Source organism: Phalacrocorax carbo, chromosome 21, assembly GCF_963921805.1.
Source record: "Phalacrocorax carbo chromosome 21, bPhaCar2.1, whole genome shotgun sequence".
NCBI lineage: Eukaryota > Metazoa > Chordata > Aves > Suliformes > Phalacrocoracidae > Phalacrocorax > Phalacrocorax carbo.
The window spans coordinates 1,195,541-1,219,807 of record NC_087533.1 but is presented as its reverse complement, the minus strand read 5'-3'; the positions used below and the strand labels follow the sequence as shown (position 1 = coordinate 1,219,807).

Here is a 24,267-nt window from a genome sequence, read left to right as displayed (position 1 = left end):
AGCACCAAATGTGTTGTTTGTTCCAGCACGAGATGTTCCCACCAGGCTTCAGGATAATGTCGTGCTGTGTATGTGGCTAATGTTGCTTTTGGATTGCGATGGGACATGCAGGGGTCCTACAGCAGGAGTGACAAACAGTGCAGTGGCTCTCAATGAAATGAGAAACCAGAGTGTTTGGTGATGAAAGCAGGTCTTTAGAGAAAACACTGCGTTCTTAAGGAATCAAAATATGTGGATCTTGTTTCTTTCTCCCTGTCAGTTTTATTCTGATCTTTTTCTTTCAGCTCTTAGATCTTCTTAGAGACCCCTATGTGGGTGTTGGTCTCTTCTCCCAAGTTACTGGTGATAGGACGAGAGAAAACGGCCTCAAGTTGTGTCAGGGGAGGTTTAGGTTGGATATTAGGGAAAACTTCTTCACTGTAAGAGTGGTCAGGCCCTGGCACAGGCTGCCAGGTGGCAGAGAGGTGGGGAAGTCACCATCCCTGGGGCTGTTCAAAAAACACATAGACTTGGCACTTCAGGACGTGGTTTAGGAGCCATGGGGGTGTTGGGTTGGGGGTTGGACTTGATGATCCTAGAGGTCTTTTCCAACCTTAATGGTTCTATGATTCTCTAAAAATCCCTCCTGTTGAAAGCCCTCCTGGCATGTAGGACCACACCCTGATGTCAGTGTAATCACTGGAGATGGAGTAGGAAGGCTTGCCCCAGCCTGGAGTGGCCCAATCCATCTTCCAAATGCCGCTCCCCTTGCAGTCACCCCATTTCACACAGACCCTGTGTGCTGCGATATCTGGGGCTTTTCCAGTCTCTAGGGCACGTCCTCATAAAGGCATTTTGATTCCCTGGGGAGCTTGTTTCATCAAGTGCAATGGAAGAGGTGCTGCGGAAAGATGTGGTGGGTTTCATACGTGTCCTCCACCCTTTCCCCTCTGGTGGGACAGTGTTCTTTTTCTGCTATATGGAGTTGAATATGGAGCTCCTGGTTTTGGGAGGGGTAGAAGTGAAAGATGGCTGGACAGGGAGGAACAAGTCATGCCTCGTTGGTGCTGTCGCAGACCTTGTCAGGCAGCTCCCCAGGTGTCTGCAGGTTTGGGGCTGCGCTGCCAAGCAGAGCGTGGGGGCAGGTGACAGACAGCCCAGGGCCGTCCGAGCCCTCGGCTTGTGAGAGGAAACGGCTGGGGGAGGCAAAGCAGACAGACGGGGCGAGGGACAAGGTTCAAGCTGTTAGCCTCCCCTGCCCTCGCTGCTTGTGCCCCAGGGATGCGAGGAGCTCCATAGGGTACGCGTAGGCTGTGTCAGAGGGTGCAATGCAACCACTGGCGTGTGACCAGCACAGATGTGCCCTTCGCCTGGCTGGCCTCTGGCCCCTCGGAGTCGGCGAACGTGGTCTCAGCAGTGCGTGTCTCCTCGTGGGGGAACGATGGGGATGGTGACGTGCCATGAGTTCGGGGGCCAACTTGGGGAAGTGTCAAGGAGACACTGGGGGATGCCTGGGGAGGTACTTGCATGTTGCTTAAATTTCTCTGAAAGCCTTGTTCCCGACCTTCCTGCAGCGGGCTGCTGCCTTGAAACATGTATTTTGTGGCTTGGATGGAGTGGCAGGTACAATGGGCTGCAGTCAAAAGAAGATTAAATCCCCAGGAAGTCCTTGAAGTGCAGGTCAAATCCACCAGTGAGGTGAATTGGCTGTAGCCCCACCGAACAATACGGATGCCTTCCCAGGGAGGGTCCGAGCTCCAGGGCTGTAGCAAGCCGAGGAGCTTCAGAGGGTCTGAGCCAAGTGAGATGAAAGCGGCAACAGGGTAGCAGCTCTTGCAAAATACTGTAGGAATCATGTACGTTGGGGAGAAAGGCTTGAGCTATGTCTACATGCTGTGAGATTGTAAAATGAAACATTGACCCCGCAGGGGTGGAGAGGGCCTGGAGGCCTTGCTGTGGACGGTTGGCTGAGCATCTCTCCTTGGTGGGGCCTTCGGAGGTAGGGTGTGGAGGGAGCAAGCAGTAACCTGAAGTTGCAGGTGACCGTTTCTTGCCAATGCTGCCTGAGGATTTGTGACTGTGGGCAGCCCCGCCAGCCTTTTCCAATGCCTGTGAGTGCTTTTAGCGAGATTGCATAGAAGTGTCTGGCTGTGTTGGTTATCTGACCAGCAGAGCTCTCGTTAGTGCAAACAGGAGTTGATCTGTTATTATTAGCGGTGAAGAAAACAGACTCTGTTTCTACATCACCTTTTCTTTTTCTTTTGAATAAAACAAACACTGTGTGAAAGCTATGCCTTCTACAACAGGACATACAGGAAAAATACCTTTGCCCACACGCAGAGGTGTAGTTAGACTGTGGAACTTGCTGCTACAAGACCTTAGCGAAGGAAGGCATTTTAGATTTTGATTAGTGTGAATGTGTACCTGTGCGTACAAAGGTACAAAAGCTGTTTATGCAAGAAGGTTCAAGCACTGAAGGCTGCCTTACTCTGAGGTAAATTGGGTTTTTTTGCTGCAGCAGCTCCTTCAGGTTTCTTCACTTTGGGGGAAGGAAAAAAATAAACACCCCACAATCCTAAGAATGACTGGATTTGAAGTTTGTGGCAATTCTTCTTCACTTGCTGGATGCTCCCCAAATAGGATATGTTTGTAAGAGGTTCAGAAAAGGAGTGCCAGCCATGAAGGGGTGAGGAATACAGACAGGTTTGGCATTAGGGACCAAACTCTCTGTGTTGCCACTAGAGGAAAAAAAGCTCTTCAAAACACTTCAGTGCTGAGTTACAACTCAGAGGGGCCTTTTTTCCCTTCATTAGCCAGGGAACACAGGGAAATAATTCTCTTTGCTCAGCAGCATGAATCTCTCTTCCTCCTTTCCCCTTCTGCCAGTGGTGCTTCCTGCTAAGAAGCAACTTTTAATTGTCTGGTACCGGGGCAGAGCTCATTCTTGGGGAGAGCTACTTACTGCGTGGTTTCTCTAGTCTTTGCCTTGAAGCTTTTGGTGCTGATGTCTTTCAAGGCAACTTGGATAGCTGGGTGCTGGTGTACTCTGATATTTCCAGGCGTGTGCCTGTCTAAAGCTGTTTGTCCCAGAGAACCTCCTCCTGGGTTGTGGATGGCTCTGTTTTGTCACTGAACTGAAACCGACTCACTGAAAACAGACGCACCAAAGCTTTCCTGTCATTTTCCATTATGGTTTTTAATCCAAAAGAATGGGTTTATGGTTTTAAGGGCCCTCCAGACCTTCATCCCTCCACACCAGGAATTCCCTTTAGGGAAAACAGCTCTGAGGCTGGTTTGGTTTGGTGATGCTGCTGTCTGAGCTGCAGATACACACCTCTCCAGCATCTTTTAAGATAAATTTAGGTCATACCAGAGGTACTTTGCAAGGTTTACATTTTGGGGCATTCTCTTTTGCCATGCAAGGTTGAACTGTCCTCCGCAAGGTGATCTTCACCCCTGTGCAGTGGCAAGAGTCACGGTAGTGTTGGGTTGATGGTTGGACTCAATGATCCTAGAGGTCTTTTCCAACCCTGATGATTCTGTGATTCTAAGAGTGGAGGCTTTGCCACTCCAAAGGCTTCGACCAGAACTGGCTCTGGAACAGGGGCCTGGTTTCAGCAAGCTCTGCAGTATGAGCCTTCCCTCTTTAACACAGGCAGGACTTGCAGGTCTGTGGGCCGTCAGAGAATAGCCCTTCTGTGCAGTTGCGTTTTACGTCTCGGAGCAGTGAGCTGGCAAGCACCTCTGCTCCATCTGTTTTCCTTCATTGATGGATTCTTTAAAGTCAGATTGTGGTCCCACAGGGACGAACTCAACTAATCCTCTGCTTTTAAGATTTTATTTGTGCAATAAATGGATGACAAGGTGGTTTGCAAGTACATAACACAATAAATGGGTTTATAAATGCAACTTTTCTGCAGAGCACTATAGAATAAAATACAATATCACTACAGCATTTAACACTGATCTCTGCTTCATTCATATTTCAAACAGTAATGTGCCCATTTTCTCATCTGGGAAGCCTCTTAGTTTTTTTAATACATTTTTATAAATTAACCAGGCACAGATTTAATAATAACTTGCATTTGTATAGCTTTTTTTTCATCTCTGAGGATCTTGGATTGCTCTGCAGGCTTAACGGCGTAATATAGAAATTACGTGCCGAAGGATCCATATGCTCTCCGCCAAAATGCGGCAGTAGTTTGGATTGCTCAGCAACGCTCGTGGCTGCGAGCAGCGTCGAGGGAGGAAGCTTGTAGCCAGCGCTCATGGCAGAAGGTGATCTTGGAGGGGAAGGATGCAGCTTGCTTTATGGGTGCTCGGAGCAAAGTCCTCTGAAGAAGAGGTCACAGGGATGTTGTGGAAATCAGCGTGAGATCAGGTTGCTTACTGCGCCTGGAAACTAGGATGCTGAAAAACAAATGAAATGGTCCTTCACACCCTTCGTACTTTCGGGATGTGTCGTCACTAGATCTGGAGAAGCCAGGAACATGGAAGGGCTTGGGAGACCGGTCTCTTCGGTTCGTTGTGTGTTTCTTTAGGAAGATATCAAACAGCAGACAACTCTATCCATCAGGGTGGGAAACTTCTGAGCAGGAGCATAAAGTTTCTCAACCAAAGTTTTTTTAAGGGATCCAAAACTCTTGGTTTTGGTGGTATAGGATCTTCCCATATCACCCTTGCTGGCCAACTTAGGAACAGAGAGGAAGGTATTGAGCTTCTTTCCTGGGAGACTTTCATGCTCTTTCACAAGCTCCCACCTGAGCTCTTTGCTGCTGAGATCCCCAGGTGGGCTGGGGCTTTTCCAACGCTGTATCTTTCCCAGCCGCTGTGTTTTGGTGTTGTTGATGCTAGGATGTTTGTGATGGAGGTTGCCCCATCCTGAAAAGTTGTTCAGAATGAAGCTCATGCATATAACATGTGGTTTGGAAAAATATTTAGAGAGAACAAAGTGCCGTCTCTGTTGAAGGAAAAAGTGAGGAGATAGAAACATGGTATTTATGTTAATCCAAAGTTTTTAAAATTTAATTTAAGAGACCAGCTGTTTCTGCTTCTCTTATAAGAACTTAATTGGTATATAATAGCATAGTTAATTAAATACAAATCAATAGTTTAAAACAGCTAATTGATATTTAATATGTATGGGAAAATATAACTTAGTTGTAATATAATTAACTCAGTATTAAATAAGCAATGGAATTGCAATTATGCCTTTACAACAATTATAAAGTTTATCATTCTTTAATAAACTTGCAATTAGACAGGATGAGCTGAAAAATTATTAAACAGGTATTATTGAGCTATTAAACATTTATTACCATTCCTGGTGGAATACAGCTACACAATAGCACACATGATGCGATTGTGTTAATAAACCTTTATTACTGCTTTGCAGCTTTAGCCTTTACTGTACCGGTTGATCAGCAACTTGGTCCCTTCCCTGAGTTGTGGGTGGAGGAATTGTCTTGAAATTGAGTAAAGAAATCCCAAACGATGGGAGAAATGGGGACAAAGGGTGCCATAGTTTGGGCCAGCGAGGAGAAATCAAGCTTTCAAAGCAAACTTGCCCAGCCTGTGCATAAAACATCCCTTTCTAAAAGACGCTGAACCCTTGTTTTAGTTGGCTTTTGCTTCGTTGTCACTGCCTGCCCCAAATGCTGGCAACGTGTGGTTTGAACTCGCCTGTGCTTTGTCTGAGGGGTTGTTCTGCAGGTATTGAGGTGAATTAATGCAGGTACTTTTGAGGGAGTTGGAAACTCGGTTCTGCCACGTATTTTCCAAACAAGATACTTAAGCTCACACTTCTTCAAAGCGCCTGGGATGATGAACTTCAACCATAACTAGTTCTGCTGGGAAAAATCTACTGCCATTGCAAGGAAATGGAGGGGGATTCGTTTTGGGGGGGGAGACGACATGTGGGTTAAAATATTCTCTTTTCTATGGTATCTCAGCAGCCCCCCTAAAGCCCAAACATTTAAAATGCTGGGTATCTGCTTAACTATTTTAGCTTTAGGTAGCCACTAAAAGCCATGAAGTGGTGAGTCATCCTTAGGCATCAGAGTCATCTTGAAGTATTTTACCTTTTAAAGGCACTCTCAAGTATTTAAAGGTGCCCTTAGCTATAAAGATTTTTGCATGTTCTCACAAATTTATGGTATGAATTATTATAATGTGGTGCTCTTGTATAGCTCCTTTCATCATGGGATATCAAAGTGTTTTATAAGCATTAATTATAGCACCCCTCAGGGAGGCAAATGGAAGACAGACACCCATACCGATGTGTGCTGATCCAGGCTCCAGACGGGTAATAACCCAGATTTCATCTGGATCCAGCCCACGTGGCTCAGCCCTGACAATCCCTCGCTCCCTCTAAGGGCAAGTCGTGAGTGGGACCTCTTGGGTAGCACAGCCGTTGCCTTGGGTTGTAGCCCCTCGTCACAGCGTCTCAAGCACGACCTTATTCTTGTGTCTCACCCCCCGTGACTGGAAGATGAGAGCTGGACATCTGAGTGGTGGGATACTCATCCCCCAAGCAGGCTGCAGCTATTGCTGCCTCCATCGCTGCTTTGGTTCAGGATGCTCTTGATGATGTTTGTGGTTGTGGTCTGTGGAAAGCGTGGCAGCCCCTGTCATGCCACGTCTGTGTGTCCAGGAACACCCAGCCAGCATCCACAAGCAGGTCCACGTGTCGGGATGTACGACACACGTCTGGATTAGTAAGAGAGGAACGCTGGCTTGCTCAGCTCTGCTGTGGGCTGCGCTGCCTTGTACGACGCTAACCTAATTGTGTTGTTTTAATTACGCTTTGATACCCTGGTGTTCGTCAAAGGCTCGATAGCAATCGATGCAGTTCTGTTTTCCTATCAATAAAGGTAGACACGCCTCTTCCCTCCTTTGCAGGCTCTGTGTAAACAGCATGAGGCTGTCGGCAGGCTCGCAGCCCTCTGGCCACACGCATGTGGGATGTCTGTTTTCACAGGCATCACGCAACCCCTTGTGGAAACCCCACTCAAAGTTCAGCAAAGTCTTATCGATTATAGTTATTGGATGGTGGCAACCATCCTTCATCTAAAACCGGCAGACCTTAGCAGCGGTTGGGAGTAACAGAGGCGTCTAATGCTCTGCAAGCCGACCCTTTTCTTAGTGCATTTGTAGTTGTTGCGTAGGCTGTGCAGGGAGAGGAGGTCATGCTGCCTCTGAACTGCGGAGCGAGAGGGCTGGCTTCCACCTTCGCATCCAAGAGGGGAGATGATTGCCTTTTACCTCTTCCTGTTAATTAGGGCTCTGATTCAAGAAAAGACTGAGGATGCAGGTAGTTGATTCATCTGCCCTGATTTGTCTAATCTTCAGCCATTTAAGTCTGAGTTGTTACCACCTTTTATGGCCAGTGAGACTGTTACAAGCACCCCCAAAATAATCCTGAGTAGGCGAAGTGAGTCACTTTCTAAAAATGCCTCTTTCTCTTTGGGGCAACATGGATTTAGGGGAGCAATTCAATTTGCTTACTCTGAGTGTCTCAGGAGACTTCCTTTTCTCTGAGGATCGACTTCGGTGGGATTACACGTGTGATTTATTTTAGATGCTGATGTCCTCCCTGCTGGGAGCCTCAGGACCAGGATCTGAGGTCCTTAGCCTCTTGCCAGGTGGAGCCTTGTTTAACATTAGGGAAAGTGCTTTAACTCATCTTGCTTCTACCCCGAGTGTCCTGGGGTCAAAAGAAATCTCTTTTTCCTGGGTTTAGGCTCTGATTCTGCCTCATACTGTGTGCAAGAAGAGGATGCTAACCCTTCTGCTGGAATCCCTTGGCAGCTGGCAGTATGAGGGAGGAATACTGCATATCTGGGTATATACCCATACAAATCTGGGTGTCTTCCCTGCACATCACATCACCCTGCGAGCGACTTCCCTCTTCCTCTGGACACCATCCAGACCTGCAGTTCAAACCCAAGTTTGCGTCATGGCGCTAAAAGCCAAGGCTGCCAGGCAGCGCTCACTCTTCTCTAAAGCTGTCGCTGCGCTCTCAACCCTCCTGCTTCGCTGCCTTCCCCTCTTTGCATGCGGCACAACTTTGTGACACTCCTGAGCGCTCCTTCCTCGGCAGAGGGGGGCTCTAAAGAGACCACAGCCACATTAAGTAAACATCAAAGGGGCTTTGATCAGCAGGGCTCTGTAGAGCACAGAAGCCCCCGAGGAGCTCTTCAGGTCCACAGGCAGGCAGCATCGGGGACATGGTACCTTAATTTTCTCCACTGCGACACAAGAGAATTTGTTTGAAGAACTAGCGCTTTTTGCTGCTGTGAGATGCACATGGGGAGAGCATGCATGCACGCAGCCTACTTCTGGAAAAAAATGCGTTCAGATCTCCCTCTGTTTGTTACCGATAGTCAGAAAGCCCCATTAAGAAATCAAGGCATCAAAGGCACGCGCCTCCTCAGACTGGCACTTTGCTGCTTGTAGGGTCACTTGCTTGCTTCTAAGGAGCAAGATGCCTCGAGCCAGACTTATCTTCCCTTTGGAGGACCATTTCCCATTTTACTTTGCTGTCTGCTGAGGGAAAAAGGGATTAAGGAGTCCATATTGTTGCAACGTGCTGCTGTTGATGGAGATGCAGCGTGTTCCCTCCACTTAGCGTGGAGGAGCACTTAAGAAATGGGCAGGGGAGGGGCTGGTGACCCTCCCCTCTCTAGATACCCGTGGCTAAGTGGAGCAGGGCAGCAGCAGTTGGTTTGGGAACCCCAGCGACTTTCAGGTTGACCAAAAACTTCAGTTATGTGCTTGCCTCACTGGTGCTTTACCTGAATGGTGTAACCAGCAGGATTTGCTCCCTGCAGCATCCCCATGTGCTTGCTCTTGTCCCCAGTCCAGTCTTCTAACATCACTCTCTCTTCTCTTGCAGAACTGGGGCTCCCAGGAAGAGGATGCTGCCTAGTACTGGGGTTCATGTACAAGGAGAAGTACCGCAGGATGACTGAAGGTGAGCGGTTCTCTCACCTTCCATTCTTCCTTCCTCTTTAGCAATCTCGTTGCAAGGGTTGCAGATGTCCTTATGCAAGGAACATGTTACGTTCTTGTTCACACCGAGGAGAAAATCCTGCTTCCCCTTCGATCTCTGAAGCATCTTAGTGGGCACAGATGCAGGAAGCCCCCTGCATGAAGCCGCAAGAGAAGAGCCGGAGCATCTTAGTTCCGTACATCCAAAATCCACTGTCTGTTTCCCATGGAAGGGACTTTTCACATGAGAAGCTCTTCCAGCAATTGCTGCATCTAGTCTTTTTAGCCTTGTTGGGAGGTAGCGCCTCACCGTGACGCCTCCAGAGGACCAGTTTTCAGTGCCTTTGCACCCCTCAGAGGAGCTGTTCCGTTGTTTGCCAAACCCCTGTGCTCTGGCAGAGATCTCACTAAAATTTCCCTATTTATATTCTAGTCATCCCCCAAGCACTTCACGAGCATTGATTAATCCATAGAAATATCATAAATAATTACAAAGCATAATAACTAAACAAAAACTATTTACGCTCAGAAGAATTGGCATCCTTGGTTCTGGTAGCTTCGTTGTTTGGCTTCTTATTCCGGAGCAAACCCTGGTGTGGCACCATCTCTGATTTAATGCTGGATCAGACAAGGATTAAAGGTCCCAGAGCCCTGCAGGGCAGGAGGGTCTTGAGGGTGTGTCAAGGAGAGCCTGGCTGCTGACAGGTTACTCTGGAGACTGCAAAGTTGATCTGTACAATGATTTAATCCTTTTGGGGGGGTTTGATTGGAGATGATTTGGACAAAGGGTGCGATCGCTTGCCCCGCTGCGCCTCCTTTAGCTTGCACGGGGCGGTGTCGTGCCAGCAGTTTAGCCACCGGGGTGTCTACCCTGGCAGGAAACCTTGGCTTCATGAGAGTAAAAGGAGCGTTAGCTTTCATGGGGTAAAACTCTGGTGGAGGCAAGTTTATGGCTCAGTTAGAAGATCAAAGTTTCCTTCAGTTTCCCAGGAGCTGATAACATGGAGGAAATTACTTCACAAGACTTCACCTGGTGCTTGTTAATTACCACATGCTTTTGAAACATAGATTAGAGTATGTTTTTAATGGGAAGGGGCTGCCCCTCAGGGGAATGGATGGCAGAGTCTCGTCCTAGTGCTGTGAGAAGGTGCAATCTCTCTCTCGATACCTTCCTGTCCCTTAAGCCCCTTGGAGAGGCTGCCTGTAGCTGTGTTCAGATGGGCAGGAGCACCCTGGGGATGCTCACAGGGTGTCTGAGAGCCAGCAGGACCGTGGGCACACCTGGGCATCCTGCCGATCCTCTGGGATTCTTCACAGAAGTTCCTGTCCCCCAGTGGATTCAAAGCCTGCGTCTGCCTACGAAGTGAGCCCCCTTTTCAGGCTGAATGTGGCTTTGTATGGAGAGAACAAAGAAACATGAAAGGCCAAAAGTAAAGCCTTTGTGTGGGAAAGGGAACAAAGTGTGCCTGCCTGGTGCTGTGCAGCCAGCCAGTTTCTGGCCCCCGCAGGCTCCAGGACCATTACATTTAAAGGTACGTTCTGCCAAAAAAAACCAAAGTCGGGGGATTTCCATGGCTACAAAGACCGCCTAGGACTTGTGTTTTCACTAGAGGTGGTTCTGGATGACAATTGCAGGCCTCAAACCTCCTGGGATTTTGGTGGATTTCAGTGCAAAGCCACACTGCTTGGCATGGGCTGAGCTCTGATGTGAGCCAAGGGGGGGTTCGGCTGTCTGGTCGTCTACAGAGGTACAGAGAAGGTATTTCCTGCCCAAAGTAGCTGAGGCAGACTCTGGGCCAGTTACCTTGCAGGGATAAGGAGACAGACAGCTTCCCTTTGATATTTTTGCCAAGTGAGAGCTTTTCCCCTTTTTATTGCATAATGGTGCTAATGAATAGCCCTATTAATAATTACAGTGTAGCTGAAGGAACTGAAAGCAGAGGTAGGCAGTGGGGCAATTCGATAATTATGAGGTGTGGGGTCTCCATCATAGTGCCAACAGGTAATTACAGGGATCATTAGAACCTTGCTGTCACTTAACGAAGACATCTACAAAATGCGCTCGTAGGTAGGGAAGCACAAGAGGACTTAGACGGAGGCCGTGTCAGCACGGAGGAATCACTTGTTGGTGGGAAAGCGCTTCTCCCAGCTCACCTCGTGGAGAAGATACAGTCCAGGCACTTGCAGGCCTGCGAGGGAACCTCTCCCAGCGGGGTAAAATAAATGTTGTGGCTTACAGATGCTCTGTGGCCGTGCCCAGCAAGGGTCTTTGGTTAGCATTATGTTGTTTGTTTACCAGCTGGCAAGTGAGGGATGTCCATTAACGCAATTGATTGCAGATGCGGGCTCTTCTGGCTGAGCTATCCTCCAGGGCGAGAAGCCAAAATAAGTGTCCGAGAATTTGCCTCTGATAGTGTTAGTTGACACACACCGGTTCCTCACATCAATGTATATCAACCTGTGTCATGAAAACACATGTCTGGGTGGGGTGTTGGTGTCTCTCCCAGCTGTAAGGCAACAGAACAGCCTGGGCTGCTGCCAGCAACACTGATGATGTGCGAGGCAAAAGTGATTTGGGTGCTGTGGCCTCAGCTGGCATTGCTGTGCTGCATCGGGTGCGATTGCCTCTTGCTTTATCACCGCTCTGAAGCCCGCGTCAGGAAAGGTGCTGGATTTGGGCACGATTTGGGGGTGCGTATGGGCCTGGGAGAGGAAAGGTGCTGCTCCAGCGTGGCTGCGATACGCTTATCCCTTTGCTGTGATTGACGATTGCCTTGTCTTCGTGCTGGGATCGCTGTCTGGTGTGCGGCTGTGAGTTGTAGGGTGAAATTAAGCTGGTGACAGTTGTAGACAGAGGGAGAGAGAGGTAGAGCTGTCTGTAATGACGGCCTTGCAATAAAGACGCTTTAAAGTTAATCCTCCACCATCTGTCTTCATTCTGCTAATAACCCACTCAATCAGATGCTGCCAACTGTTTGTTAACATTCAGAAACAGATACATAATCAGGAGGAGCGTGCTGTTTGCTCGCGAGGGGCCGGATTCCTCTTCGGGAACAACTCGCCCCTGGCCACGGCGGTGGTTCAGTGGGAGCCAGAGCTTGTGGACAGCATATCCCAAGGCACGTGCCGTGCAATGGAGGTGATGCTGAGGCTGGTGGAGAGCTGAGTTTCCTCGCTTTCCCCAGGGCTTGTGCTGCCCTGGTTCAAGGTGATTTTGGAGTAGAAAGGTGGTATCTATGAGGTGGGTCACCTTAGTTCCCCAGTAACAAGGATCTTGAACTAACCTGAAAACTGGGGCTTGTTTTTCTGTTCCCTCTTCCCCTTCACATTCAGCTTGAAGAGAGGGAAGGCAAGAGGTGTGCTGTAAAATCTCTCCCTGCTCACCTGTGGTGCGTGGTCCCTGCCTGTCCACAGCTGTGAGTCCCAAGTTGGGCTTGTTCCGCTCTCCTCTGCAGTGGTCAAAGGCAGGTATTCAGACGTCGATCCTGCTGCTGCTATTTTTCTTCTCTCCTGCCTTTGACTTCTTGCCAGATCTAACTCGAGTCATTAGCAAGCGTCACTGCAGCAATTATGGCATTTTTTGGCTGCCATTCATAAAGCTACTAACGGGAACGATTAAGCACTGAGAGGTGTCAGCCTTCTCCTTCACCACCTGTTCCCGCCAGCCGTCGGCTGCTGGAAGGTGCCTACAACCTCCCCACATGCAGGGTAGCAGGGCAGGGCAGCTCTTGCCTCCCATTCCAGGCGCGTCGCTGGCTCTCGTGTCCTCGCATGCAGCAGGCAGGTGGCACCTCTGTGGGATGGACCCAGTGGAGGGGAAAGGTGGGCGTCATCCTCATGTCCAAGGTTGGGTGGTGAAAGCAGGCGTGGCTGGGAACCAGGGACAGAAGGACTCTGCGCAGCATCTTCCTCCTGGACCAGCTAATGGTTAATGATCTGTGCTCAAGGAAGGACAAACTCCCCCTCTTCAGCTCCCTGCTTTCTGCTTTGCTCGCATCCACGCTGTCGGTTAGGGGCGGGCACGAGGCTGAAATCTGTACGTTAATCTGCAGGCGGTCTCCTCGGTATCGGCTGCTGCAGGTGCAAACACTGACTGGTGTGCCTGGAGCGGGGCTTGTGCTGGAGTTACCTCTGGGAGCAGCCACCCTCCATTTGCATCGTGGCTGGAGGCAGAACCCGGTCTCTGTAGTTCTCAGCATTCAGAGTGTCTCCATTCACTCTACAAAGCCCTGCAAAACCAGCAGCCGTTACTGCAGAGCTGCAGCTCCACGTAGCAACGAGTGCTGCGCTGTGTTTAATTGGAAGAGGGTGTTGCTTAGCAAATCTATTTGCTGGGTAATGACTGTAGAAATCTGGTCAGATAAGGGCTGTCTGAATCCCAGGAAGGAGATTTTTCTCTAAAGGGCACGTGGACGTTGTGGGGCTGTTGGTAAACTGTCGGCAAACCTTGAGTTTTGGGAGTATAGATGGTGAGACCTTAAAAGTTTTGCAGTCTGAGCTGCAAATCTCACCTTGACTCTTTTGTTCAGAAGGTTTGGGATCTTATTTAAAGGTGCTGGGACTAATGCAAAACTCTAATGTCTCTTGTTGGGGGAAGATGGAGGTTCCAAAAGGGGACCATCCATGGATCTCAAACATAGACAATTTGTTCACGTATCTCAAACACAGGGCACAGGTCAGGGTTGGTCCAGAGGAGCGATGACGATGGTGGCCTGAATTGAAGGAGAGCCACCAGCCTGCTCTCCTTGCGGTGGCTCTTGCATCATCTTTATCAACGATCTGGATGAGGGGACTGAGTGCACCCTCAGTGAGTTTGCAGGTGACACCAAGTTGGGCAGGAGTGTCGATGTGCTCGAGGGCAGGGAGGCTCTGCAGGGGCACCTGGGCAGGCTGGATCCATGGGCCGAGGCCAGTTGTGTGAGGTTTAACAAGGCCCAGTGCCGGGTCCTGCCCTTGGGTCACACCAACCCCAGGCAGCGCCCCAGGCCTGGGGCAGAGGGGCTGGGAAGTGCCCGGCGGAGAAGGCCCTGGGGGTGCTGGCTGACAGCCGGCTGGGCATGAGCCAGCAGTGCCCGGGTGGCCAAGGAGGCCACCAGCCCCCGGGCTTGTGTCAGCCCTGGTGTGGCCAGCAGGGGCCGGGCAGGGATGGGGCCCCTGTGCTCGGCCCTGGGGAGGCCCCACCTCGAGTGCTGGGCTCAGGTTTGGGCCCCTCGGGACAAGAAGGGCCTGGAGGGGCTGGAGCGTGTCCAGAGAAGGGCAGCGGGGCTGGGGCAGGGTCTGGAGCACAAGTGTGCTGGGGGGCGGCTGAGGGGGCTGGGGGGGTTTAGCCTGGAGCAGAGGGGGCTGAGGGGAGCCCTTCTCGCTCTCTGCAGCTGCCTGAGAGGGGCTGGAGTGAGGGGGGGGGTCGGTCTCTGCTCCCAAGTCACCAGTGACAGGGCGAGAGGGAACGGCCTCAGGCTGCGTCAGGGCAGGTTTAGGCTGGAGATGAGGGAAAATGCCTTCCCTGCCAGAGCGGTCAGGCCCTGGCACAGGCTGCCCAGAGAGGTGGGGGAGTCACCGTCCCTGGGGGGGTTCAAACACCATGTAGACGTGGCACTTGGGGACATGGTTTAAGAGGCCATGGGGGTGTTGGGTTGATGGTTGGACTTGATGGTTCTAGAGGTCTTTTCCAACCTTAATGATTCTATGATTCTATCATCCATGCAGCCCTTGCAGGCTGTAACTGGTAGGGATGATTTGCATCAGCCCCTGCCCGGCAGAAGTGGGCAGCTGTCTGTTTCTGGCATGTATTATCAGCTGTGGCTTTGCCCTCACAAACTGTGAGCAGCGTAGATCTGGATGGGGGGTTTTTTTGTCTTCAACTTCAGTGTATTTCCAGTCTGCAGATAGGTTTCAGTTTGTGAGACATGGGGAGAGAATTGTATATGCATATGAAAGCTGGTTTTATGGCTTATAATTATCTCGTACCCATCCTTAGAATAATTATAGCTCCTCCATTATTAATAATTGGAATTCCAGTCTTTGTCATAGATCACAAAATGGAGAGCAAGCTCAACCAGGGTCTGCATAATGTACCTTGGTCTAAATTGAATAATTAGTAAAATGGTGAAAATCGTTAGTTTTTCCCCCATTCCTTGGTGCTGGAATTAGTGAGATATTAGTGCAATTAGCCAGTGCTTCCATTTGAGGCTGCAATCATTTGGTTTGTAATTTAGAATAAATGTAAAAGCCCACTTGTGCTTCTGAACAGATTATTTGTCCTGTTTAAAAGTATCTAATGGGGTGGCTGTCATTTAAGCAAGATACATTTGACCCATTTCAATTTGTTTCCCTTTTAATCTGCTATCTGTTTTCCTGGATCTTTTTTTAATAAAAACATAAAGAAGTGGGTGAGAGAGACCAAAGAGGGAGAGAATAGAAGCGTTATAGATCTGGAGTTTATCATAAGCCAAAGTAACTTGAAATCAAGGCTGTTAAACTGCAGAAAGCAATAAAAAGAAAACACTATTTGGAGATCGTTTAAAGGGCCGAGTGACTTGTCAATGAAAGGTTGCTCTATTCGACTGCTTCTTAATAGCTTTTCAAAGGGAATCTGCAGCTCTTGCAAAAACGAAGGCTGCGGGTACTTTTGCAGCAGCTCTCTGCTGCGGGAGGCAGCATTCGGGTTAGCAGGGTGCTGGGGTGCTGCGGCAGCAATGCCAAGACTGTGAAAGGGGTGAAATCCAATACCAAGAAGGACAGAGAGCAGAGGAGGAAAGGACATGTATTTATACCCAAAACTGCATTTAGGCTTTAAAACACATTCTAAATGTTGAAGCCCTGGACATCCCAGCAGGCAGAGAGGCTGGATGCTTCGCTCCTCTTTGGGCTGTGGGCAGACCCATGCCCAGTTCAGTCCCACCCGGCTCCAGCCGTCCCACTGTGCCCTCCCGCTTCTTCAGCGGAGAACAGAGGGACTGTGCCCTTCCCTCCGGAAGGCTGAGCATCCTTCCTACAGCTGTCTGATTCAAGGCTCTTCTCTCTGTCAGGCCCCATCTTACTGCCTTGAGAGAAACCAGCTGCGACTCTGGGATGGAGTCCCTGCTTTTTGGGGGGAAAATGGCTTGTTCAGGGAAGCTGGCTGTGCCTCTGCTCCAAATGTCTCTCTGCTTGAACGCCCCTTCTGCTGCCTGCTGTAGTTCAAAGTGGGTTCAGTGAATGCTTCCTGCCAGGAAAACGTCCTATTAGTGCGTGGCACCAAGATGCAGTGACGTATTTGTGCCACCATTAGCAGCCCAGCAAGGCAGTTGCTGCCTCAGAATTGCTTGGATTTATGGGGACACTTAATCTGGATCTTGCAAGTGACTTTTACATCTGCAGCAGCACAGGCTGAGCATGAATCTCCCTCAATCTCAAGGATAAATTGGAGCCAGCCCTTCTTATCCATATAAAAAGTGACCTTTCTCCTCTGCCAGATGCCAAGAGCCTCTGTGCTGCTGGAGGAGCTCAAACTTGACTCATTTCTCTGGCCCGGTGGTGGAAAGGGTCCGTCCTTTGGGACCAGACCTGTAATGTGTGACTTGCTTTAGCTCAAGCAGCGTTGGCTCTGCTCAGCCTGCTTTTGCACGCAGTGGAGCTCAACAGCCCCTAAACTACTTGAGCATCTTGAGCATCCCAGCATCTTCTTACGCTTTGCCCTCTGAGGCTCGGGCAACCAGCAGGACCCATTGGCATCGGCCCATTGCCTGGGAACGGGATTCCCTGCAAATCTTTGCTAAAAGCTACAGGATCCCTGGCACAAAATCTACTGGGATCCGTGGTAGCGGTGGCTCCATTATTGGCTGATGTCCCCACAGGATGCGGTGCAAACTCTGCACTGCTTACTCTGCTGTCATCGCCAGGAAAGGTGCTGTCTCCCCGGGGCTTGGCAGCTCTGCGATACGGAAGCTCGCCTTACCCTAAGCGTTGTCACTCACGTCTCCCCGCGAAGACACAATCGCAATTGATTAGGGAAGGCATCTCCCGTATAAGCTGCATTGAGCCTTTTGTTCTTTATCTGACAAAGGCATTTGAGAAGGAAGAGGCGAGTGGATGGAGAAGTTGTTAAAGATGCATTGTTATCAGCAGAGGTCTCATTGATATTTCTGTGATGCTTTGTGTGTCTGTTAGCAAAACAAGGCAGGGATGTAAGTGAAACCTGAGGAAAAAGCAGCAAACAAGCTGTCTTTTTCTGTAGTGTCAAGCGGAGACTTTGGGTTGGGTCAGCTGGAAATCTGGGTAAAATGCAGGACCTCGTAGAGAAGCGTACGCTGCTGTGAGCCAAGTCCTTGCTGGTGAGATCCACCGTGCGCATTTACAAGGATGCTGCCGAGGGAGGGATCCCACGTGCTCTGCACTGCTCCGTTCAGGCAGGACATAGGAAACACCTCCCTTACTGCTGTTCTCTGGAGCACTTTGGAGAGGAGGAGCAGGGTTTCATCCTTGATGTTCCAGTTGTCTACAGCAGTTGCAGCACAGCTGAGCGACTCTGCAGGTTATAAATCCGATGCAAAGCTTGCGAGACTTATGCTAACAGTGGTGTTGTAGCAGTTCATGGTCTAAGGGTATAAATTTATCTATTGATTTAAGCAGCTGCCCCCTGTGGAAAGCTGTTGCTGCGTGGTCTTATATAAATGAATGCAATACTTCCTTGGTCCCCGAGTACTGGCATAAGATAATTCAGGAGTTGCTTCTCTTGCTGTTCAGCCACAACAGGTAGGTATGGGAGAACCTGGGATCACGTGGAATCTGTGTACTGTCCCTTTGCAAGGAGGGCCTGCTAAAGGCACTTCAGGAATCTTAGGCATTGATAGAACTCGACTCAACCATCAACCCAGCACCCCCAGGCCTCCTAAACCATGTCCCCAAGTGCCACATGTACAAGGTTTTTGAACCCCCCCAGGGCTGGTGACTCCCCCACCTCTCTGGGCAGCCTGTGCCAGGGCCTGACCACTCAGGCACTGGATCCTTGATAAGCATGGGTCAATATCTAGGGGGATTTAGACTCCTGGCTACTTGAATTCCATCACCCTTGCACTCCCCTTTAGGTCTTTGATGGCATTTGGAACGGGATGTGCACCTAAGGACAACACCAAGCTGTTGGGAAAAACCTGTCCTGTAAAATGCGCCTGAAAAAGGGCAGCGATAAGGTTATGCACCTCACCTTACCCTGGCTGGCTGTTTCTGTCTTTGTCGGGTTTGGGGTGGCTTATTTTTAAAGTCTGTCAGGAGGCAGGGGGAGCATGAATTAAAGGAGATGCAAGGCTTCTCTCTGAAGAGGGTGACTCTGGCTTTCTCATCTCTGTGCTGCCTCCAGGCTACCCTCTGATTTTACCTTCGAGCATGTGTATCTGTCGATAATTTTCCCCTCTCTGCAGAGCTGTTGCTGCACCCGGGGTTTGTTATTTAGCTTTTCTCCCTCGGTGTCCATGGGGACTCTGCCGGAGAGGCTGCTGGCGGGCAGTATTTCATTAGCAATACAGGCCACACCGTTGACGTGGTGTCCACCAGACCAGAACTTGGACATGCAGGTCTGTCTGTGCCATCAAGTCAAGTTCTGATGATGCCATAAATCCCCCCAGCATGGACATGATGGCACAGTTGTGTGGAAGCCTCCAGCTCCTCAAAGTATCTGGAAGCCATTGCTTCCAAGAAAACGATCCAGACTGATTCAGGGAGGGGACAGGAGGGTGACAGTATATCCCTACCCAAGGCTGGAGAAAGAGCATCTCTTCTGCCATTTTTGGGAGTCGTGCTGGGGCGCAGGCACTGTGATGCAGTGCTGCTTTCTACGAAGCACTCCAGGCCTAACCAGTGCTGCAAGGAAACACATGGTTCATCCCTGCCTGGTCCAGACCTCTAATCTCCCTCTCCTGGAGGCAGACACAGATGCATGCTTTCTGCAGGCATAGCCGGGGTTGGAGCTTCACAGGCTGGAGCAACGAAGCAGTACCAAGTTAGCATTGCTTAGAATATCAATTAAAACCTCTGCAGCCTTGTAAGTCCCACTCTGAGACATACCTGTATTGACGAACAGCCAAGCTTGCCGTTAAAATGGCTCTCAAACCAGGAGAAGTAAATCTACTGTGCAGTTGTGAGCAGAAACTTGCCGTGGCTAGAGTACCTCCAGCTATAGCCAGGCTGTGGGGTGGGAGCTGAGTAAGATTGTCGTGAAGATTAAAGCCTCCTGGTGTTACAAAGCCTGCGGCTTTGGCATGCTATGAAAAGGCTTAAATAAATAGTTTTGAAGCTCTGTTCCCCGCTGGTTTCCCCTGCCTGTCTTTAGGTCATGTAATGTCTTCTCTGCTCTGCAGTCCCAACCTGTAAGATGAAGCGCCTTTCTTATGGGAGCGGCGCAAGACAGCTGTATTTCACAGCTGTAATGACAAATCGGAAGAAATCGTGTGTTTCAGGCCGACACAATGAACCAGTTCCCATTTCTCAATGAAGCGGGACCTTGTTGGATTTGACTGAAAGGTACAGCAAAACACCCAGCAAAGTATCTTGCTGTGATTTGGGCTTTTGTTGTTTGGCTTTTTTTTTTTTAAAACCCATCCTTATCGTAAGGAAATAGTGAAATATTGCTGTAAAGTGTCAAGTTGAATGCTGTGAGTCCTGATCCTTTTATTTCCCGAGCTATTCGCTGTACCTGGCCAAACCCTGCCATCCATATTCACTAAATAAAACTGAAGTCCACTAGCAGCCTTCAGGTTGAAGTTGATGAAGATGGAAGGAACGGCACGGTCAAAACCCTGAAGGATAGGTAGGGAGCATGTGCGAGGGGGGAGCGCGAGTGAAATTCCCCTTGGCCAGGCAGCCAACGCGACAGTTATTTAGTGCCCAGGGCTACTACTGGGATCTTTCACAAAGCAATGAACTTAAACCACAAACCTTAACTACCTCCAGTGCAGCAGCAATTTCAGGGCCGGTATATACATACCCTTTTATGCCCAGTATTTGCTCCCATAGGTATTTACTCAATCTATAAATGTATTAAGGGCGCTAATCTTAAAACACATCCAGAGATATAACTTGAGATGGATTTTTTTTTTTTCCCTTTAACAGAGATGAAGGTTTTATATAGATGGGGGAAAGAGAAGGGAAGCAAAATGTTCGGTGACTAATGATCCTCATCAATATTCATGAGAGACGGTATGCATTTCGAGATTTAAAATAAAGGAAGGAAGAAAGAAGAGAAAGGAATTGACTTCTTTAGAAGCTAAATGAAATATTTAGGTTGACCTGGAGACAAGTGTGCCAGGTCTTTGTTGCCATCAGCTTAGACCACCATTCGATCGAAGAGCTTTCAAAGAGAAGCAGGGGGAGCCGAGTTGCCAGCGGAGGCTTCTGGAGATGGCGTGGCAGGGAGGTGCAGGGGTGGCTCACATGGCGGCTGAAGTCTTCAGCTGAGGATGACGTTGTGCTGTGCTAGGTGCTGTGCAAACGGGGAGGGAAGCCATCCATGCCCCGGGAGTCTGCGTCCTAAGCCAGCTCAAGCAGCGGCGAGGCTGGGATCAAACTTGGGCTGTCTCAGGCGAGTCCTTGTGCGCGCTGTCCTCAAAGATCTCCTGTCTCTGCCATTCCCTGCTGCAGGGCTGTCCTGTTCAGGAAGGGGCAGTCCTGAAGCGGTGGCTCGGAGGGTGTTGTGATGGAGACAGGAGTGCCGTGGGACTGATCTGTCTGGTAAGAACTGTCCCTTGCACGAAAAAATGGCTCCCTCTGCAAATGTCTGTTGATACTGGGGGAGCTGATTTGGTTTTGTGGAAGATATCTCTCTAGCCATTGTGCTGTTCCTACCCAAGTGTTCTCCTCTCTCTCCCTTCGTCCCTGCCCCCATCTTTGCTACAGCAGAAAATCACCCCAAATGTGGAATTTAAAGCCCCCAGGTACTTGAAAATAGTTGGGGGAACCTTGATCCTTCCCCATTTCAATCTTTCATTAGCAGGGGTAGGGAGGAGAAGGAAAGCCTCTGCAGAGAAAATAACTGAAATATGGTTTTGTCGGCAGGATGCCGCTCTAGATGTGCGGCGGTGATAGCAGAGGACAGAAGGATCGCCAGTATCTTAATAGCCAGACTTAATTGCTGGAAGCACACGCTGAAGGCCTGGAAGCAGGGCTTCCCTCCAGCCTTCTGCATTTCTCTTCTTTTAAGTCTTTTTCCTTTTCTTCTCCTGCAAGTTGCCCTTGTCTCCATCTGCTTCGAAGGCTGCTCCTTTTCATTTTCGTGTCATCCCTTCCCTCCTCCGAGTGACAGCTGTCCCACCCCCGCCAAGGTCGTTTGCCCTTGAGACCATCTTTGATCTGTGCCCTGATAGAAGGGCCGAGTATTGACTTTGGCTTCAGCTTCATTAAGAGGCAGCCTCATTTGTCAACTTGTTTGTTTCGATAGCTGCTCGGGAGATGGCGGGGCCCGCAACCCCTCCTCGCCGAGCCGCGGCATTATTCCAGAATTAACTCCCTTTTCAAGGGTTTGCAGGCAAGGTCGTTGCAGGTGGCCCTGCACAGTTCTCTCCTTCTCATTAATCGATGTCACGGAGGTTTTAAGCAAGGTTAGATCCAGTCGGTTCATGGACGGGAGACTTCTGCTGAGGCTCTGGGTGCTGCGAGAAGCGGCGTGCAGGTGCATTAATCCACGGTGCTCCCAGCTGGAAACACAGGCTGTCACGCAGAGGTCCTGTCTGCTCGTACGGAGCTCGGAGATGGGGCCTCAGACAAGCTCTCGTGGTGAGGTCCTTGCAGGAGGTTCTCTGGGGCCGGTTGCATAAGGATTGCGAGTAATGAAGATTAATTTCTCTTGTCAGTTGTCATCAGGTAACACATCTGCCAATAATAGCTTCTGGTTTTAATCCAGATGGTCAGATGAGGTTAATCAAATAGGTTACCTGGGCTTTTTTTCATTTCCTTGGTTGGTGAATAATGCATTGACTGGTGTTTGCTTGTAGTGTTTGAGTCCCCAGGGCAACTGTCCTCAAGGGCCTCCTGCGGCGGGGCTGGGACCTTAGCGGAGGTAGGGTACAGAGATGGCCAAGTGGCAGATGCGCTCCATCCGCTGTTCCTCGGAGTATTTTGGTGGACACAATCTTTTCGTAGTCACGTGAAATGACCGAAATGGTAGGCACTGGCGCTCCCAGGGTGGTTTAGAGATTTGGAGCGGGTTGGTACAATGCCCTTGGGAGGCAGAGAGGTTCATGGCAATGCAGGAGGAATATCTCTGCTCTGCTTAGGTTCAGAGCAAAGGGAAGAGGCTGTGTTGCTGGGGACAGATGGCTGCAGCACAGGGCGTTTCCAGACCTATCTGACCGTGTGTGGGAGAAGCGGGTGAAGACAAAAGGCTGACCTCACAGCTGGGGTCCAGTTTCCTTGAGACCTTAAAGTCTCACTGCCCTAGTGAGACTTTAGAGGCTGGTGATGCTATTTTTTTTACTCCTGAGAAATGCAGTAGCCTGTAACTGAGCATTTGATGGCCAGGAGGTGTGGAAGCATCAGCATGGCCCGACAGTACCCACGTTAAGGGAAGCAGCTCAAAAACCAGAGGTGCCGAAGCTGGGTTGTGCTGCAGGGGTTAAAGCTGCTTTTGGTGCTGGCTGTCCTGGGCACTGCCCTTGTCGAAGCAAGGAGGGGGCTTAGGGAAGGATGTTCCTGACTGTTGCCACAGGCATTTTGCTTCCCGAGGTAATAAGGCATCAGTAATTGCACAGCTCCACACCGGCTGCGGTGTGACTGGCACCGGAGCGTGTGTGCAGCGCTGGTCCCCACAGCCCGGGGAGCGTGGAGCAAAGCCGGGGAGAATACTAACAGTGGTGGCAGGAATGGCCCAGGGATTAGAGAGCAGCTTGTAAGAGGAGAGATTGGAGGAGGTGAATTTATATAGTCTGGAGGAGGCTCAAGGGGAGACACGACCAGAGTCTATAAATACACGCAGCAATAGAAACCAAGGGAGGAAATTATTCAGAAGAACGGAGGACAAGGAGCAATGCCTGAAGCAAAGGCAAGAAAAGTTTATGCTGGGCCTTGCATGGAAGGAGAACAGCCTTCAGCATCAGGCATCTGGCTGAGATGGGGTACCACTGCTGCCAAGGCACCTTGCTGCTGTTCTGTACTTGCCAACCCCGTTTTGAAGCCTCACAAAGCTGGTTCCTCTCTCTCTCCTACCCAGCTCTGCTTCGTTTTACAGCAGCCCCACCTCATTTTTTCCCTGCCAGCCGTTTCATGCGGGCGTCTTGCACCGAGCCGCCCCAGCATGCCTTAGAAGGTTTAATAAAACAGATTGAGATGCATTTGGGCTTATGGCTTGACAACTAGTTCCCCTTGGACAGGAACATTTGCCTTCGCTGGGTGACAATGCTTTGAGCCCATAGCCTTGGGCGCTGTGGCTCATTGCTAGTCATCTCTCCAATGAATAATACACAGGCCTGAATATCTGTCTGCATACATCTTCCTTTCCTATAGGGTAATTTAATGTTATCTTTGGGCCTCCTGCTCCTGAGATGAAGAGATTACTTCAAACCTGCAGCCCACAACCACAGCCATTGGTTTCAAACGTCATTAAGTTTCATTATAACAAATAAACACTGCAATGACATTTATAAGTTACCAGAGAGCACAGAAACACAAATATGAACCAGATAAACTGCATTTGATCCACATAATTACTGCAGGCAATATCGAGCTTAGGCTGAGCTGGCAGCCGGGTGCCGAGTAATTTATAGGAGTCCGTAAGGCGCTGTGTTGCACATTTCTTCTTAAAAATTATGGTGATGGTTATGTGTCTCTCTCTAAAGCCTTAAACAGGTTACATTCCTGCCTTGCTGAAGGCAGGGAGCCTTTCCTCAAGTCAGAAACAGCAGTAGTGCTCTCTAAACGTGCAGCTGTTACTAGTTTGGGGACATTTTCTTTCCCCTTCCTCAGGATTTTAGCCTGAAAAGGGACCTGCATTTGAGGTTTGCTGTGGTTGAAGCTGTAAAAGACCCCTTTTTCTTCTTTTTTCCCTTTTTCTCCCTTTTTCCCTGCCCTGTGGAGGTTTCTGTCCCCAACTGAGGACTTATAATGTTTCAAAAGGGGGGGAATCCTCGGAGAGAGATTTCCGCTGTAAGAGGGTGTCATATTATAATAATTAAGTTCATTTGACTCCCAGCTTTATGCTACCTGCTTTTAACCCTGGGGAAGGAATCCTCTACCAGCAAACCAGCTGGAAAAGCACCTCCCTCAGCTCCCCTCCTGCAAAAACCTGAATGAAAAGGGGTTTTGTTGCTGTGCTGGTTGTGTGAAGTCTCACCAAGC

The 24,267-nt window shown here is 49.7% G+C and overlaps 1 protein-coding gene across 2 annotated transcripts in view; it reads left to right on the top strand.

Annotated features, from left to right (window-relative positions):
• KIRREL3 (kirre like nephrin family adhesion molecule 3) overlaps positions 1–24,267 on the top strand; it is a 347,109-nt gene that overhangs the window by 212,036 nt on the left and 110,806 nt on the right. For both annotated transcript variants that reach the window (XM_064470894.1, XM_064470893.1), the window contains exon 2: positions 8,876–8,953. In XM_064470894.1, the coding sequence (XP_064326964.1) occupies positions 8,876–8,953 (78 nt within the window). The remainder of the gene's footprint in view (positions 1–8,875; positions 8,954–24,267) is intronic.